The sequence below is a fragment of the Schistocerca gregaria genome, chromosome 1, assembly GCF_023897955.1.
Source record: "Schistocerca gregaria isolate iqSchGreg1 chromosome 1, iqSchGreg1.2, whole genome shotgun sequence".
NCBI classification, from domain to species: domain Eukaryota; kingdom Metazoa; phylum Arthropoda; class Insecta; order Orthoptera; family Acrididae; genus Schistocerca; species Schistocerca gregaria.
In genome coordinates, this window is record NC_064920.1 from 154,084,472 (window position 1) to 154,099,619 (window position 15,148).

At 42.2% G+C, this 15,148-nt stretch overlaps 1 protein-coding gene across 1 annotated transcript in view; it reads right to left on the reverse strand.

Moving 5' to 3' along the window:
- Positions 1 to 13,914: 13,914 nt before the first annotated feature.
- Positions 13,915 to 15,148, reverse strand: part of LOC126335246 (estradiol 17-beta-dehydrogenase 2-like) — a 59,438-nt gene continuing 58,204 nt past the window's right edge. Inside the window, exons 3-4 of the mRNA XM_049998329.1 lie at positions 14,276 to 14,458; positions 13,915 to 13,958 (exon numbers count right to left, since the gene is read on the reverse strand). Coding sequence (XP_049854286.1) covers positions 13,915 to 13,958; positions 14,276 to 14,458 — 227 coding nt within the window. The remainder of the gene's footprint in view (positions 13,959 to 14,275; positions 14,459 to 15,148) is intronic.

A 15,148-nucleotide genomic window follows, 5' to 3' on the forward strand; every position in this document is an offset into this window, starting at 1 on the left:
GATGACGTGCTACAGATTCGAAATTTAACCGACAGGAAGAAGATGCTGTGGTATCCAAATGATTAGCTTTTCGAAGCATTCACACAAGGTTGGCTCCGGTGGTAGCACCTACAACTTTCTGACATGAGGAAAGTTTCCAACCGCTTTCTCAGACATAAACAGCAGTTGACCAGCGTTGCCTGGTGAAACGTTCTTGTGATGCCTCGTGTAAGGAGGAGAAATGTGTACCATCACTTTTTTGACATTGACAGAGGTCGGATTGAAGTCTATCGCGATGGCGGTTTATCGTATTGCGACATTGCTGGTCGCGTTGGTCCAGAACCAATGACTGTTAGCAGAATATGGAATTGCTGGGTTCAGGAGGGTAATACGGAACGCCGTGCTGGATCCCAACCGACTCGTATCACTAGCAGTCGAGATGACAAGCACCTTATCCGCGTGGCTGTAACGGATCGTGCAGCCACGTCTCGATCCCTGAGTCAACAGATGCGGACGTTTTCAAGACAACAACCATCGGCATGAACAGTTCGACGACGTTTGCAGCAGGATGGACAATCAGGCTCGGAGACCGTGGCTGTGGTTGCCCTTGATGCTGCAACACAGACAGGAGCGCCTGCGATGGTGTACTCAACGACGAACCTGGGTGCACCAATGGCAAAACTTTATTTTTTATGATGAATCCAGTTTCTGTTTACAGCATAATGATGGCGGCATCCGTGTTTGGCCACATCGCGGTGGACGCACACTGGAAGCGTGTATTCGTCATCGCCATACTGGCGTATCACCCGGCGTGATGGTATTGGGTGCCTTTGGTTTACACGTCTCGGTCACCTCTTATTCGCCTTGACGTCACTTTGAACAGTGGACGTTCCATTTCAGACGTGTTACGACCCGTGATTGACTCAATGCCCAGTTGTATCAAGGCCGTTATTACGGTCAGAGGTGGTTGTTCTGGGTACTGATTTCTTAGGATCTATGCACCCAAATTGCGTGAAAACATAATCACATGTCAGTTCTGGCATAATATATTTGTCCAATGAATAGCCGTTTGCCATCTGCATTTCTTCTTGGTGTAGCAATTTTAATGGCCAGTAGTATATTTCGAAGAGGAGTTGAGCTGAGAGATGGACGAGAAGCGATATGGGGAGTCGTGGAGACACCACGGAAGCCTTCCGACACCGTGATAGCACAGTTTGGGCCACGCAACCGATTGCTGATGAGGGCAGCCGACTCACGCACTTCGGCCCCAAGGCGACGCGACGAACCGACGCAGCGCCTGCCGACGACAGCAGCACACGACGAATGGTAACAAATAATGGTGAGACAACTCGTTCTCTATCCTTTCACGTAATAACTGAGTCGTGTCCACGCCCAGTGAAATTTGCGCTGAGATTTATAATTTTGTTTTGGTTTGTGTAAACAGCACGAAAATAAATACATTTCTTTCACGTTTTGATCATATAGGCAATCTTTTCCATTCATACATGAACCCCATTATTACTAACAATTGTTATTTGATTTAATTTCGTTATTGATATCAAGTAATTGTTGGCTCCAAATATGTGGCAACCTCATTAGACATCTACTCGTCATTTCATGTTCGACAGCAAAGAGAGAAATGTTTTCTCAGTTCACTACATTTTTGGCGCCCAATGTAGGGCGACCTGGTTGGTAATTTTCATGGTATCCGATGTCACAAAATAATTTCTCGAGATCACTACAAAGACTTAATTTGCTACTCATGTAAAATACAGTGTGAAAAAAAACTTTATGAAGTGATGTAACTGTAAAATGTTTCCATTATCATCAGAAAGTGCCTAAGAGACCCATGTTAAAATATACAAGTGCACGCAAAACTTGTGCACGCAAAATTCGGTTTGAGATGTAAAATTAGTTTTGTGTTATTTCAATTTCACTTAAGTGAACTACCAACATTTTATCGATCCATAAAGTTATTATATGCCAACTAGCTCTGCAGATGATGAAGAAATTGATGAAATGTATGATGAGATAAAAGAAATTATTCAGGTAGTGAAGGGAGACGAAAATTTAATAGTCATGGGTGACTGGAATTCGTCAGTAGGAAAAGGGAGAGAAGGAAACATAGTAGGTGATTATGGATTGGGGCTAAGAAATGAAAGACGAAGCCGTCTGGTAGAATTTTGCACAGAGCATAACTTAATCATAGCTAACACTTGGTTCAAGAATCATAAAAGAACATTGTATACATGGAAGAATCCTGGGGATACGAAAAGGTATCAGATAGATTATATAATGGTAAAACAGAGATTTAGGAATCAGGTTTTAATTTGTAGGACATTTCCAGGGGCAAATGTGGACTCTGACCGCAATCTATTGGTTATGACCTGTAGGTTAAAACTGAAGAAACTGCAAAAAGGTGGGAATTTAAGGACATGGGATCTGGATAAGCTGAAAGAACCAGAGGTTGTACAGAGTTTCAAGGAGAGCATAAGGGAACAATTGACAGCAATGGGAGAAAGAAACACAGTAGAAGAAGAATGGGTAGCTCTGAGGGATGAAGTCGTGAAGGCAGCAGAGGATAAAGTGGGTAAAAAGACGAGGGCTGCTAGAAATACTTGGGTCACAGAAGAAATATTGAATTTAATTAATGAGAGGAGAAAATATAAAAATGCAGTAAATGAAGCAGGCAAAAAGGAATACAAACGTCTCAAAAATGAGATCGACAGGAAGTGCAAAACGGCTAAGCAGGGATGGCTAGAGGACAAATGTACGGATGTAGAAGCTTATCTCACTAGGGGTAAGATAGATACTGCCTACAGGAAAATTAAAGAGACCTTTGGAGAGAAGAGAACCACGTGTATGAATGTCAAGAGCTCAGATGGCAACCCAGTTCTAAGCAAAGAAGGGAAGGCAGAAAGGTGGAAGGAGTATATAGAAGGTTTATACAAGGGCGATGTACTTGAGGACAATATTATGGAAATGGGAGAGGATGTAGATGAAGATGAAATGGGAGGTAAGATACTGCGTGAAGAGTTTGACAGAGCACTGAAAGACCTGAGTCGAAACAAGGCCCACGGAGTAGACATCATTCCATTAGAACTACTGACAGCCATGGGAGAGCCAGTCATGACAAAACTCTACCAGCTGGTGAGCAAGATGTATGAGACAGGTGAAATACCCTCAGACTTCAAGAAGAATATAATAATTCCAATCCCAAAGAAAGCAGGTGCTGACAGATGTGAAAATTACCGAACTATCAGTTTAATAAGTCACAGCTGCAAAATACTAAGGCGAATTCTTTACAGACGAATGGAAAAACTGGTAGGTGCGGACCTCGGGGAGGATCAGTTTGGATTCCGTAGAAATGTTGGAACACGTGAGGCAATACTGACCTTACGACTGATCTTAGAAGAAAGATTAAGAAAAGGCAAACCTACGTTTCTAGCATTTGTAGACTTAGAGAAAGCTTTTGACAATGTTGACTGGAACACTCTCTTTCAAAGATGGCAGGGGTAATGTACATTGAGCGAAAGGCTATTTTCAATTTGTACAGAAACCAGATGGCAGTTATTAGAGTCGAGGGGCATGAAAGGGAAGCAGTGGTTGGGAAGGGAGTGAGACAGGGTTGTAGCCTATCCCCGACGTTATTCAATCTGTATATTGAGCAAGCAGTAAAGGAAACAAAAGAAAAATTTGGAGTAGGTATTAAAATTCATGGAGAAGAAGTAAAAACTTTGAGGTTCGCCGATGACATTGTAATTCTGTCCGAGACGGCAAAGGACTTGGAAGAGCAGTTGAACGGAATGGACAGTGTCTTGAAAAGAGGATATAAGATGAACATCAACAAAAGCAAAACGAGGATAATGGAATGTAGTCAAATTAAATCGGGTGATGCTGAGGGAATTAGATTAGGAAATGAGACACTTAAAGTAGTAAAAGAGTTTTGCTATTTAGGAAGTAAAATAACTGATGATGGTAGAAGTAGAGAGGATATAAAATGTAGACTGGCAATGGCAAGGAAAGCGTTTCTGAAGAAGAGAAATTTGTTAACATCGAATATAGATTTATGTATCAGGAAGTCGTTTCTGAAAGTATTTGTATGGAGTGTAGCCATATATGGAAGTGAAACATGGACGATAACTAGTTTGGACAAGAAGAGAATAGAAGCTTTCGAAATGTGGTGCTACAGAAGAATGCTGAAGACAAGGTGGATAGATCACGTAACTAATGAGGAGGTATTGAATAGGATTGGGGAGAAGATAATTTTGTGGCAAAACTTGACTAGAAAAAGGGATCGGTTGGTAGGACATGTTTTGAGGCGTCAAGGGATCACAAATTTAGCATTGGAGGGCAGCGTGGAGGGTAAAAATCGTAGAGGAAGACCAAGAGATGAATACACTAAGCAGATTCAGAAGGATGTAGGTTGCAGCAGGTACTGGGAGATGAAGCAGCTTGCACAGGATAGAGTAGCATGGAGAGCTGGATCAAACCAGTCTCAGGACTGAAGACAACAACAACAACAACAAAGTTATTTCCACATGAGAGACATGCGCTACTGTGGCAGCAAAAAGAAGAGAACCAAGAGGAGACTGCTACTGTCGGTGCACAAGAAAGGTAATATGCTGCCGCTTAAAAGACTCTGACTCAAAATTAGAGTACCAGCTGCCTCATTCCACCTTCCTCAGCACCTTTAAATACTGTCCCCTAAAATTTTGGCAGGCGAACATATTTGTGCTTTTTTCCTGAGAGAGATGACGAAAAACTAGAAAATACGGGACGGTAGTAGAAAGTGGTTCTGGTATAGAAAGAGCGAAGGGGACAACGGCAGTATGAGAGAAAGAGAGAGATACAGTATCAGCAGAACATAATTGACAGTGACATAGCAGCGCTAACAAAAGAGTAAAAGATACAATGAGCTAATAGATGTGAGGTGCAGTTAGACGAATTCGTGGAAGTGAGAGGTGAACTGCCTGTAGAAAAGAGCGCGAATACGTCGCGTGCCAAACTTTTTGTGAAAATTTTTAAAGATGCTGAGGAAGGTAGAATGAAGCAGCTGGTACGCCACTTTTCAGTCTGAATCTTCTAAACAAGAGTATATTCGCCTTGTTAATAACCGGATAGGTGCATTTTCCTGCTGGTCATTACTGAATAAAATTCCTTGCATACGAGGCTGTGGCATTAGGGAGTACTGTTCCTTTTTCACTAATGAATTAATACACTGAACTCTGTACACATAGTTTACTCTATAACACACTTACTCACAAGCAGGAGGATCCACAGTACAGACAGCGACGGACCATTGCTTCATTTCCATTCTCAAGACGTTGCTAAACATTATCAGGGCACTTTTGGACAGGCAGTATGCACTAGCCATAGGAGTTGGCCATCTGCCTGTAATGTCACAAACTTGGTGTTAAAGTTTCTGTTCTTCTTATTATTATTCATATAGGAATATTACATAAAACAAAGTACTACACAATATTCATACAGGCAGCTGAAAATGGACACGCGCATAAATGAACATGATGACAATCAACTTCGTGTCGTTTTCGGAAGTGGGATCCCGTCCCGGACCAATTCACCGTGGGCTGCCAAATGCAACAATAGAATCTGGTACTATTCGGTGGCTTTTGAGTATCGGGAAATGTGAGATAGGGCGGTGACGCTGTTGCCAATACACTGCTATACTGGAGTCCAATTCAAGGGGAAGTGAGCAGATCCTCAGAAGAAGTGACTATGCATGAGGAATATAATAGTATAACAAAAAAAGACTGTAAATACACATTGATACCTGCGGTACTGGCGTATCACCCGGCGTGATTGTATGGGGTACCATTGGTTACACGTCTCGGTCACCTCTTGTTCGCATTGACGGCACTTTGAACAGTGGACGTTACATTTCAGATGTGTTACGACACTTGGCTTTACCCTTCATTCGATCCCTGTTACACCCTACATTTCAGCAGGTTAACGCACGACCGCATGTTGCAGGTACTGTACGGATCTTTCTGGAAACAGAAAATGTTCGACTGCTGCCCTGGCCAGCACATTCTCCAGGTCTCTCACCAACTGAAAACGTCTGGTCAATGGTGGCCGGGCAACTGGCTCGTCACAATATACCAGTCGCTATTCTTGATGAACTGTGGTATCGTGTTGAAGCTGCTAGGGCAGCTGTACCTGTTCACGCCATCCAAGCGCTGTTGGACTCAATGCCCAGGCGTATCAAGGTCGTTATTCCGGCCAGAGGTGGTTGTTCTGGATATCCTCAAGATCTATGGACTCAAATTGCGTGAAAATGTAATCAGATGTCAGTTCTAATATAATATATTTGTCCAATGAATACCCGTTTATCATCTGCATTTCTTCGTGGTGTAGCAATTTTAATGGCCAGTAGTGTACTTAAACCTAACTAAACTAAGGACGTCACACACAACCATCCCCAAGGCAGGATTCGAACCTGCAGCCGCATCAACCGCATGGTTCCAGACTGAAGCGCGTAGAACCGCTTTGCCATCGGGGCCGGCGATTAAATAATTAATGGTGTCTTTTTATTACATGATAATTAATGTACAAGTGACTAGGCGCAAATATCCATGTACATTTATGCTTATGCTCGTTGCTTGTTCTGGATAACGTCATGGAGACCGACACTGAGTAGTTTAAAGAATCATATTTACTATACTTGTCCATGACTTGTAGGCATAATACACATGGAGATGACAAAAGTCATGGGATAACTACACACAGCTTATAAATTAATGCTGATACATGGTGAAACAACGCTCTGGTGAGCGGTTTGCGGCTTTAAATCGTCTCGGGGTATGACTATGCTGTGCATTTGACCTGCGGTCGTCGCACGGTAGCGCTGGCAGCAGTCCACATATTCAGAGATGTGTTGCTGCAAGCCACAGTACGGTGCAGCGAGTAAGTGCGTAGACGTTTTCAGACGTGCTAATGGTGACTGTGTGTTGAAAATGACTCAAAGAAAACATATTGGAGACGTTATGGGCGGTAGAATACTAGGGCGACTGAAGGCTGCTGAGAAAAAGCTGGTCGCAGAACGGGCCGTTCCGTGTGTCACAAAGTGTGATCTCAAGATTAAAGCAACGATTCCAGCAGACAAGAAACGTGTCCAGGCGCTACAGTACGGGACGTCCACAGTGTACAACACCACAAGAAGACCGATAGCTCACCATCAGTCCCCGCAGACGGCCACGGAGTACTGCAGGTAGCCTTGTTCGGGACCTTACCGCAGCCACTGGACAGTTATGTCCAGACACACAATCTACAGACGACTGAACACACAGGGTTTATTCGCGCTGAGACCTGCAAGGTGCATTCCACTAACCCCTGGTCACAGGACAGCCCGAAAAGCATGAAGAACACAGTACATGGTCATTGGAACAGTGGTCCCAGGTTATGTTCACAGAATAGTCCGGGTCTAGTCTGAACAGTGATTCTCGCCGGGTTTTCATCTGGCGTGAACCAGAAACCAGATACCAACCCCTTAATGTCCTTGAATGAGACCTGTATGGAGGTCGTGGTTTGATGGTGTGGGGTGGGGTTATGATTGGTGCACCTACAATGCTGCATGTCCTTGACAGATAAACTGTAACAGGTCAGGTGTATATGGACGTCATTTTGCCTTTTCAGGGGTGCAGTGTGTCCCACCTTCCTCCTGATGGATGATAATGCACGACCCCGCCGAGCTGCCATCGTGTAGGAGTACCTTGAAACAGAAGATATCAGGCGAATGGAGTGGCCTGCCAGTTCTCCAGACCTAAACCCCATCTAGTACGTCTGGGATGTTCTCGGTCGACGTATCGCTGCACGTCTTCAAACCCCTACGACACTTCAGGAACTCCGACAGGTACTGGTGCAAGAATGGGAGGCTGTACCCCAGCAGCTGCTCGACCACCTGATCCAGAGTACGCCAACCCGTTGTGCGGCCTGTGTACGTGTTCATGGTGATCATGTTCCATATTGATTTCAGTGTACATGCGGAGGAGACAGTGGCGTTTCGTAGCACATGTGTTTCGGGACGGTTTTCTCATCTTATCACCAATAACGTGGTCTTACAGATCTGTCCCGTGTGTGTTCCCCATGTGCCTATGCTATTAGTGCCAGTTTCGTGTAGTGGCACGTTGTGTGTCATCACAGTCTGCAATTATCTTTAATTTATAAGCATGTGTGTATATATGCACGTATACAGGTGGCGAGAGCGACAAAGTTCGTTGCCCACCGAACTTGTACCCTGAAGTTGAGTGATCAATTAACCTGTTCTGAAACCTCAAATATTGTAACATCATTCATTTGCGTGTTGTTGCTCCATGAGCTGTTCGGGCTAGCAACAATTGATGATGTGTTGGAGTTGGCGAATTCTTGCAGCTGTCTTCCTGTATTGTGATTAATTATTATATTGACTGTTACTTGCCAGTGAAGTGCACCAGCGGTATTTTCTGCCCTATGGCCGTTAACGCCCCAGTTACGTGCCCTGATCGTTAGCGTAGTTTTCCGTCGGTGTGCCTTTCCTCGTTGTGTTGATGCTGTTTGGCACAGCGTGTAGTTTGACAGCCTTTTAAGTTGTTTGGGTCATATTTTCCTTAGAATGGTCATTGTTCCCTTGGCTGTTTTTAGACTCCAATTTCTGAAGACGTAGTGCTGTTCGTATCCTCGTCCTCAGCCGATGTTTTCCATCGTTGTGCCGTTGGTCGGACGGAAGGGAGTTGGTTAATTTGTTGGTCACTCATTGCACCGTCCCAAGTGTGGGTTGCCATCCAATTACTTAACTTCAACTCTTGGCTGCCTGTCTCACCTCAAAAATGGCTCAAATGGCTCTGAGCACTATGCGACTTAACTTCTGAGGTCATCAGTCGCCTAGAACTTAGAATTAATTAAACCTAACTAACCCAAGGACATCACACACATCCATGCCCGAGGCAGGATTCGAACCTGCGACCGTTGCGGTCGCTCGGTTGCAGACTGTAGCGCCTAGAACCGCACGGCCACCGTGGCCGGCGTCTCACCTCACCTTACGTTTCAGCTACCTTCCCAGGCCGACCATTGGAACACTTCTGACCACCACTTGTTCTGTTTGTTTTAGATTGTGATTTTCATTTTTGTTTGAAGTATTGTGGGAGGCCTTCGGCCGTGTATTAATTCAGTTCCTTTAAATTATACGTAAAGGCCTTCGGCAGTGTTAAATTAAAATTTTGAAAATTGAATTTATTAAACAAAATATTTTTCTCTTAAAATTTGTTCTATTTGTAATTGTTTGTAATCCGGGCCCTAACCTATTAGTTGTTCGATCTTTATGTGTGTCCTACAGCCGAGGATTTACGTGAATCTCTTTTAATAAGACGTTCAGCCCTGTGTATTCTTTAAAGGAGAATTTTTTATAAGAAGGAAGGGGTTTATTTTAAATTGTTTATCTGACTTGGTGTTCGGGCTTCAGCCCTTGTTTCAAGTTTGTTTGTGGCCTTCAGCCGTGCAATAAGTTAACATTTCAAACTAGGCTTTTGGTCATTCGGTTGTAAGTTTAAAAAGAAATTTCTTTGTTAGAAAAAAATTGTTTATTAGTGCGTTTTCGTTATAGTTGTCCTTCTGACGTGTAGTGTAGGCCTTCAGCCGCTAATGATTTTCAACTGCATGTTTTTTTTTAAATTTACCTTCTATTTTTAATTGATTTTGATTCCTAAGCCAGACTTTCAGCCGATCTTGTTTTTGATGTGGTTTTGAGCCTTCAGCCCAGAAAGTATCTCAAGTTTTCTTTAACTAGGCCTTCAGCCTTATTGTCTAACTGTGATCTTTTATGGCATGTGTAAATAACTGGTTCTTAGAAAAAGTAAAGTTGTGTGTTTGATTGTGAAATAATTTTCGAGTGGTGTCTGTGTAGCTTTATTGTGAAGAGTATCGTGCCTGTATAGTTTGCATTCGGTTCATGTTTTCTGTGTTTCTATACTTCCATACAGTTAATTTTCCATATTGTGCAGAAAAGTTGTTAAGTGCTGTTTATGTTTCCATTAGAGTATTTATACATAATTCGTTTGACAGCGCCTGCTCAAATTGGTCGTTAGAAAATATCGACCCTCTTCAGTTTTTTACTCGTTTCGTGATTCCCGCCACTATAACCCACGCAAGCACTCAACTTCGCGCTGTTTACATTAACCGGGTGCTACATTCGCCTCACGTCCAGAATTTCTCTGCTCGTCTCACCGCAAGCTAAGTTACTTTCTGCGAATTATTAATTGGTGTAGGGGAATTGTTTGTAGTGTAATTTGTATTGTTTGTATTTGTATGGCTTGTTTTTAGTACAATTTTTATTGTTTAATCTGCCGTCATGTGTGATTTGTGGATGTTGTCGTAGAGTAGGGAGCACGGGAGTGAAACGTCAGGATTTTGGTTTGGTGTTTCACTGGGGAGATTGTAGCAGGGAAACTGTTATAGTGCCAAATGATGCTCGCCAATGTGGTAGTAGATTATGTAGCCGTGGCAAGAAAATTGAGGAAGTGGGAAAAAAGATTTGTTTTTAGACAACATAGTTGTGTGGAGATAAACAGCGATTAATTTACTTGTAATCAATTATTCAAAATGACAGTCACACTTGCATTATTTATTTTGCAGCCAACCGTGCACGGGCAGGGTGACGACTCTAGCAAGCGGCCAAATGGTGTAAATTGCCCTGAAGATGACCCCATCGCGGTTTGAAACCGTTTGGCGGCAAAATAAATAATGCGATTGTGACTTCATTTTGAATAACTGAAAAAAGATTTTTGCCCTTCAGGCTGAACTAGAAATGGTGTACTCTGAATTAGACAGGTCGAAGAGGGAAAAAGACAATGGGAGCTGGGAACAGGTAACAAGTCGTAGTCAGAAGGAGAAAACCCCAGAAATCACTTTTCAGATTTAAAGTAAGTAATTACATTGATTTGTTAACTGAAGTAGAATAGCCTCAAACAGTTTTTGAGCAAAGTAGGGTGCAGCAGACTCATAGTAACAACTGAAATGCTAGGTCGGGAGTAAAGTCAAGCAGAAAGAAAAGAGTCCTGCTGTTAGGTAGCAGTCACGGAAGAGGTGTAGGCCAGTTGCTACAGGATAGGCTAGGAGTCGAGTACCAGGTTACAAGCATTGTGAAACCTAGTGCTAAGCTTAGCCAGGTTGCAGAAAACCTAGGGGCCTTGTGCAAAGATTTTGATGGCGAGGACCATATTCTTATAGTAGGAGGAGCAGGAAACAGCCTGGCTAGCAATTCGGACGACAGTATTAGGTGTGATCTGGATGCAATAGGTGCAGCAACAGCTCACACTCGTGTGGAGTTTGTGGATGTTTTGCAGCGTCATGACCAGCCCTGGGTTAATGCGGTTGTCAACCGGGGGGGGGGTTGTGTTACTGTTTGCAGAAACTAAATCTCATATCTGTGCTGTGGCTGTTGATGCAATTGGGAGGTGGGGTTACACTAGTCATGGCCTGCACCTGAGTAGGAGGGGGAAGGATAGAGTAGCTGATCTTCTAGCAGAAAATGTAAAGGGGACGACATGCACACAAGACAAAATACCTGTGATTACCGGAGTCAGAGGGACACATTATTTAGGTTAGAGTCAGGTTCAGGCAGAGAGTATTGAAAGAGATTAAAACAGAACAGTGCCATAATGTCTGTAGCAGTATCCAAAGAAATAAAATTTGTGCGTTTCATCAGAACACTAGAGGACTGCAAAGTAAGATAGATGAGTTTCTTATAAGTCTAGAAAATGGAATAAATTCTGAAGGTATAGATGCTTTGCGTCTCTCTTACTCATGTAGAATCAACATAGAAATAGGAGGAGTTGCTACTTATATAAAAACTGGACACAAAGTCAAAAATATTGAAACAAATAGTTTTTGTATAGATCAGATCCTTGAAACACGTGCTTGTGAGTTGCTACATCAATATACTTCTATAATAATTGTAACAATCTACAGATCCCCTCAAGGTAACTTTTAGCTATTCATGAAAAATCTTGAGGCATTATTGAGCTACCTGTCAGACAAAAACAAGCAGTTAGTGGTTTGTGGTGCTTTTTATGTAGATTTCTTGAAAGATACGGATAGGAAAAATGAGATAGAATCTATTGTAAATTTCCCAACTCGTATACAGCAGGATAGTAAGTCATTTATCGAAAACATTTTCATAGACAGTGCCCAGGCAGAAACAATTAAAGTGTACCCAGTTGTTAATGGGCAATCTGATAATGATGTACAGTTAATGGAAATAACACATATAGATTGGTCGGAAATTCCCGTTACAGACTTCTAGGAATTGTAGAGGGGAGTGAGGACATCGTATTTTGAATAGGAACCCATGTCCGAAAACGTCATCCAACGAGACAACAGAGCGTCAAAGTTTTAGGCGCGGGCGTCTATAAATGTACGTATACATGGGGAGATTCCGTGATGATGTTAGAGACTTCCTAGGATGATGGAGAACGATGAATGTATTAATTTGAAGAAAGGATCCCTGTACCGGAAACGAACGAGCCGAAAGTTATAAAGGAAAACCGTTCTGATACCTCTGACAGTTGAATACATGTGCCATTTCTTGTGTTGCGAAAAGTATAGGGCTGGTAACTTTCAGTGGTGGTAGTGTGGACAAAAATGAGGAAATATGTTCAATAAACGTGGGCTCTAAATTGCATACCTGAGCAGCTATGACCATTCGTTCATCTTCGCTAATGTGAAACACATCTCCTCTACTGAACAAGTGTGTCTTTCAAAGAATTATTAGGTAGTTCTCAGAAAATGGACTCTCCCTTAATTTTGAAAAAACTCACTATATCCAGTTCTGTACACCGAATAGTGTCATACTGACCATTGATGTAGCATATGAACAGAGCTCAGTTAACAGGGTAGATTTCTCCAAATTTTTAGGTGTTCACATTGATGACAACTTGAGCTGTACTAAAAATATTACTGAGCTTCTCGAACAACTAAGTGCAGCTTCTTTCGCTCTTCGTGTAATCGCTAGTCTTGGTAATAAACAGATCAGCCTCCTAACGTACTTTGCATACTTCCACTCAATAATGTCTTATGGAATAGTTTTCTGGGGTAACTCACCACTTAGACATAAAGTATTGATTGCACAAAAGAGAGCAGTGAGAATAATTAGTGGTGTTCGCCCAAGGACGTCATGTAGGCACCTGTTCAAGGAGTTAGGTATTTAAACTGCACCATCAGAGTACATATATTCCCTAATGAAATTCGTTATAAATAATCCATCTCAATTCGCGAAGAACAGTGATGTTCATACGTACAACACTAGCGGGGAAAACTGACCTTTCCTATCCGTTATTGACGTTGTCAGTTGCTCAAAAAAGAGTACATTATTCAGCAACAAAAATCTTTGATCATTTGCCCAACAACATAAAGTGTCTGGAAGGTAGCAGATCAAGTTTTAAATCTAGCTCAAAATCATTCCAATTTCATTAATATTAATATTAAATGGTTCAAATGGCTCTGAGCACTATGGGACTTAACTGCTGTGGTCATCAGTCCCCTAGAACTTAGAACTTCATAAACTAACCCAAGGACATCACACACATCCATGCCCGAGGCAGGATTCGAATATATATATATATATATATATATATATATATATATATATATATATATATATATATATATATATAATCGGAGAAATGATCTACGGAACATGACATAACTAAAACTTAACTAAACTAAACAGTAACTGTCTACGGCCCCATCCACTATCGTAACCTTATCCTGTGCGGTCTGTGAGTATCTACCAACCAGTTCCTTTGGAAAGAACACTGCCGGTTTCGTTCTCAATTCTTTCACAATCCGTGACTGTATTCCGTCACACATGACCTCATCATCGACGAGACACTAGGTTCTAAATACCGCTAACGGCCCTCTCAACAACCGTGTCTGAAGTGAATGTCAGACTTCCTTGCTTGTTCTTCTTGTGCTGTTGTAATCACTTGCTATAAAAAAAAAGTGTCTCGTTCAATTTATGTATTTCATCGGCTGCTGTGTTTATTCACTACAGCCGCCAATTACGTGCTCTTGTATGAAGCCTCAACTTCACATTATACCATGTAAAACTGGTCTTTCTGGAAACGCTCACAGAAACTGAAAACATCACTTGGCAAAAGATACCATCTCATCCTAATTAAACTTTCTGCAGTGAACAACCTCCTTTCTCAGCAGTACCTTTCTGTACCTATATTTGTTAACGTCTTTCTGTTTTTACTGGTGCTGAGTCAAAGTGCCCCAATACATATTCAATTACCCTACTTACCTAAAGGGCTGGTAATGTTAATGAGGCGGCCCTTAGACTTCTTGAGGAGCGGCAGGAACGCCTTGGAGACCCTTATGGCGCCAATCGTGTTTACGTCCAGCACCTGCTGGAATTTCTCCAGCGGCGTGACGTCCACTTCGCCCACGTCGCTGGTCCCTGCGTTGTTTACCACTGCCCATAGCTCTGGAATAAGAACGAAAATATCGTTCACATACAAGTGGTAGCGCTCTGTTAAGAAACACAGGGAAATCATAACATTTGTTGTACTGCGAAAGAACTTTCTGGTAAGTTTAGTTTTTATCAGCAATAGCCCTGGTCATACACGTTACTCAACATACATTGCGGGTACGTAATATCTGATTTGGACACACAGATTAATCATTTCCATCATATTTCTCCCTTGCCTAAACTCATTCTCTTCCTACCAAACTTTTCGATCATCAAGCGACATCAGAACAAGGAACTTCCTCGCAACATTCGCTCCATCGTTGCAGGTAAGACCGTGAACTCTATGGCAGTACAACCCTAACCTTACGTCAAAACAGTCAATATAAATTCATATATTATTAGAATTTTTCTGTATTTTGCACATAATTGTAGAAAAATGTCGTGTATGGCAGATACAAGTAAGAAGCCCGCTGCAGCTTGAGGAAGTTGATCCACAGCCTCTGGTACACCTTAGTCAGACTCGAAAGTGGACTTTGAGCCGTATCAAGAAATGCGATCGCACTAGTCAACTCTTAAAACAGAACCTGTTCTCAATAACAACAACCACATAAAAGCTGGTATCAACCCTTTCTTAGTGGGTGAAAATGTAATAGCTTTGTTCTAATTTTAAGAAAGTCATCTTTGCGTGATTTTATTTGCTGATAA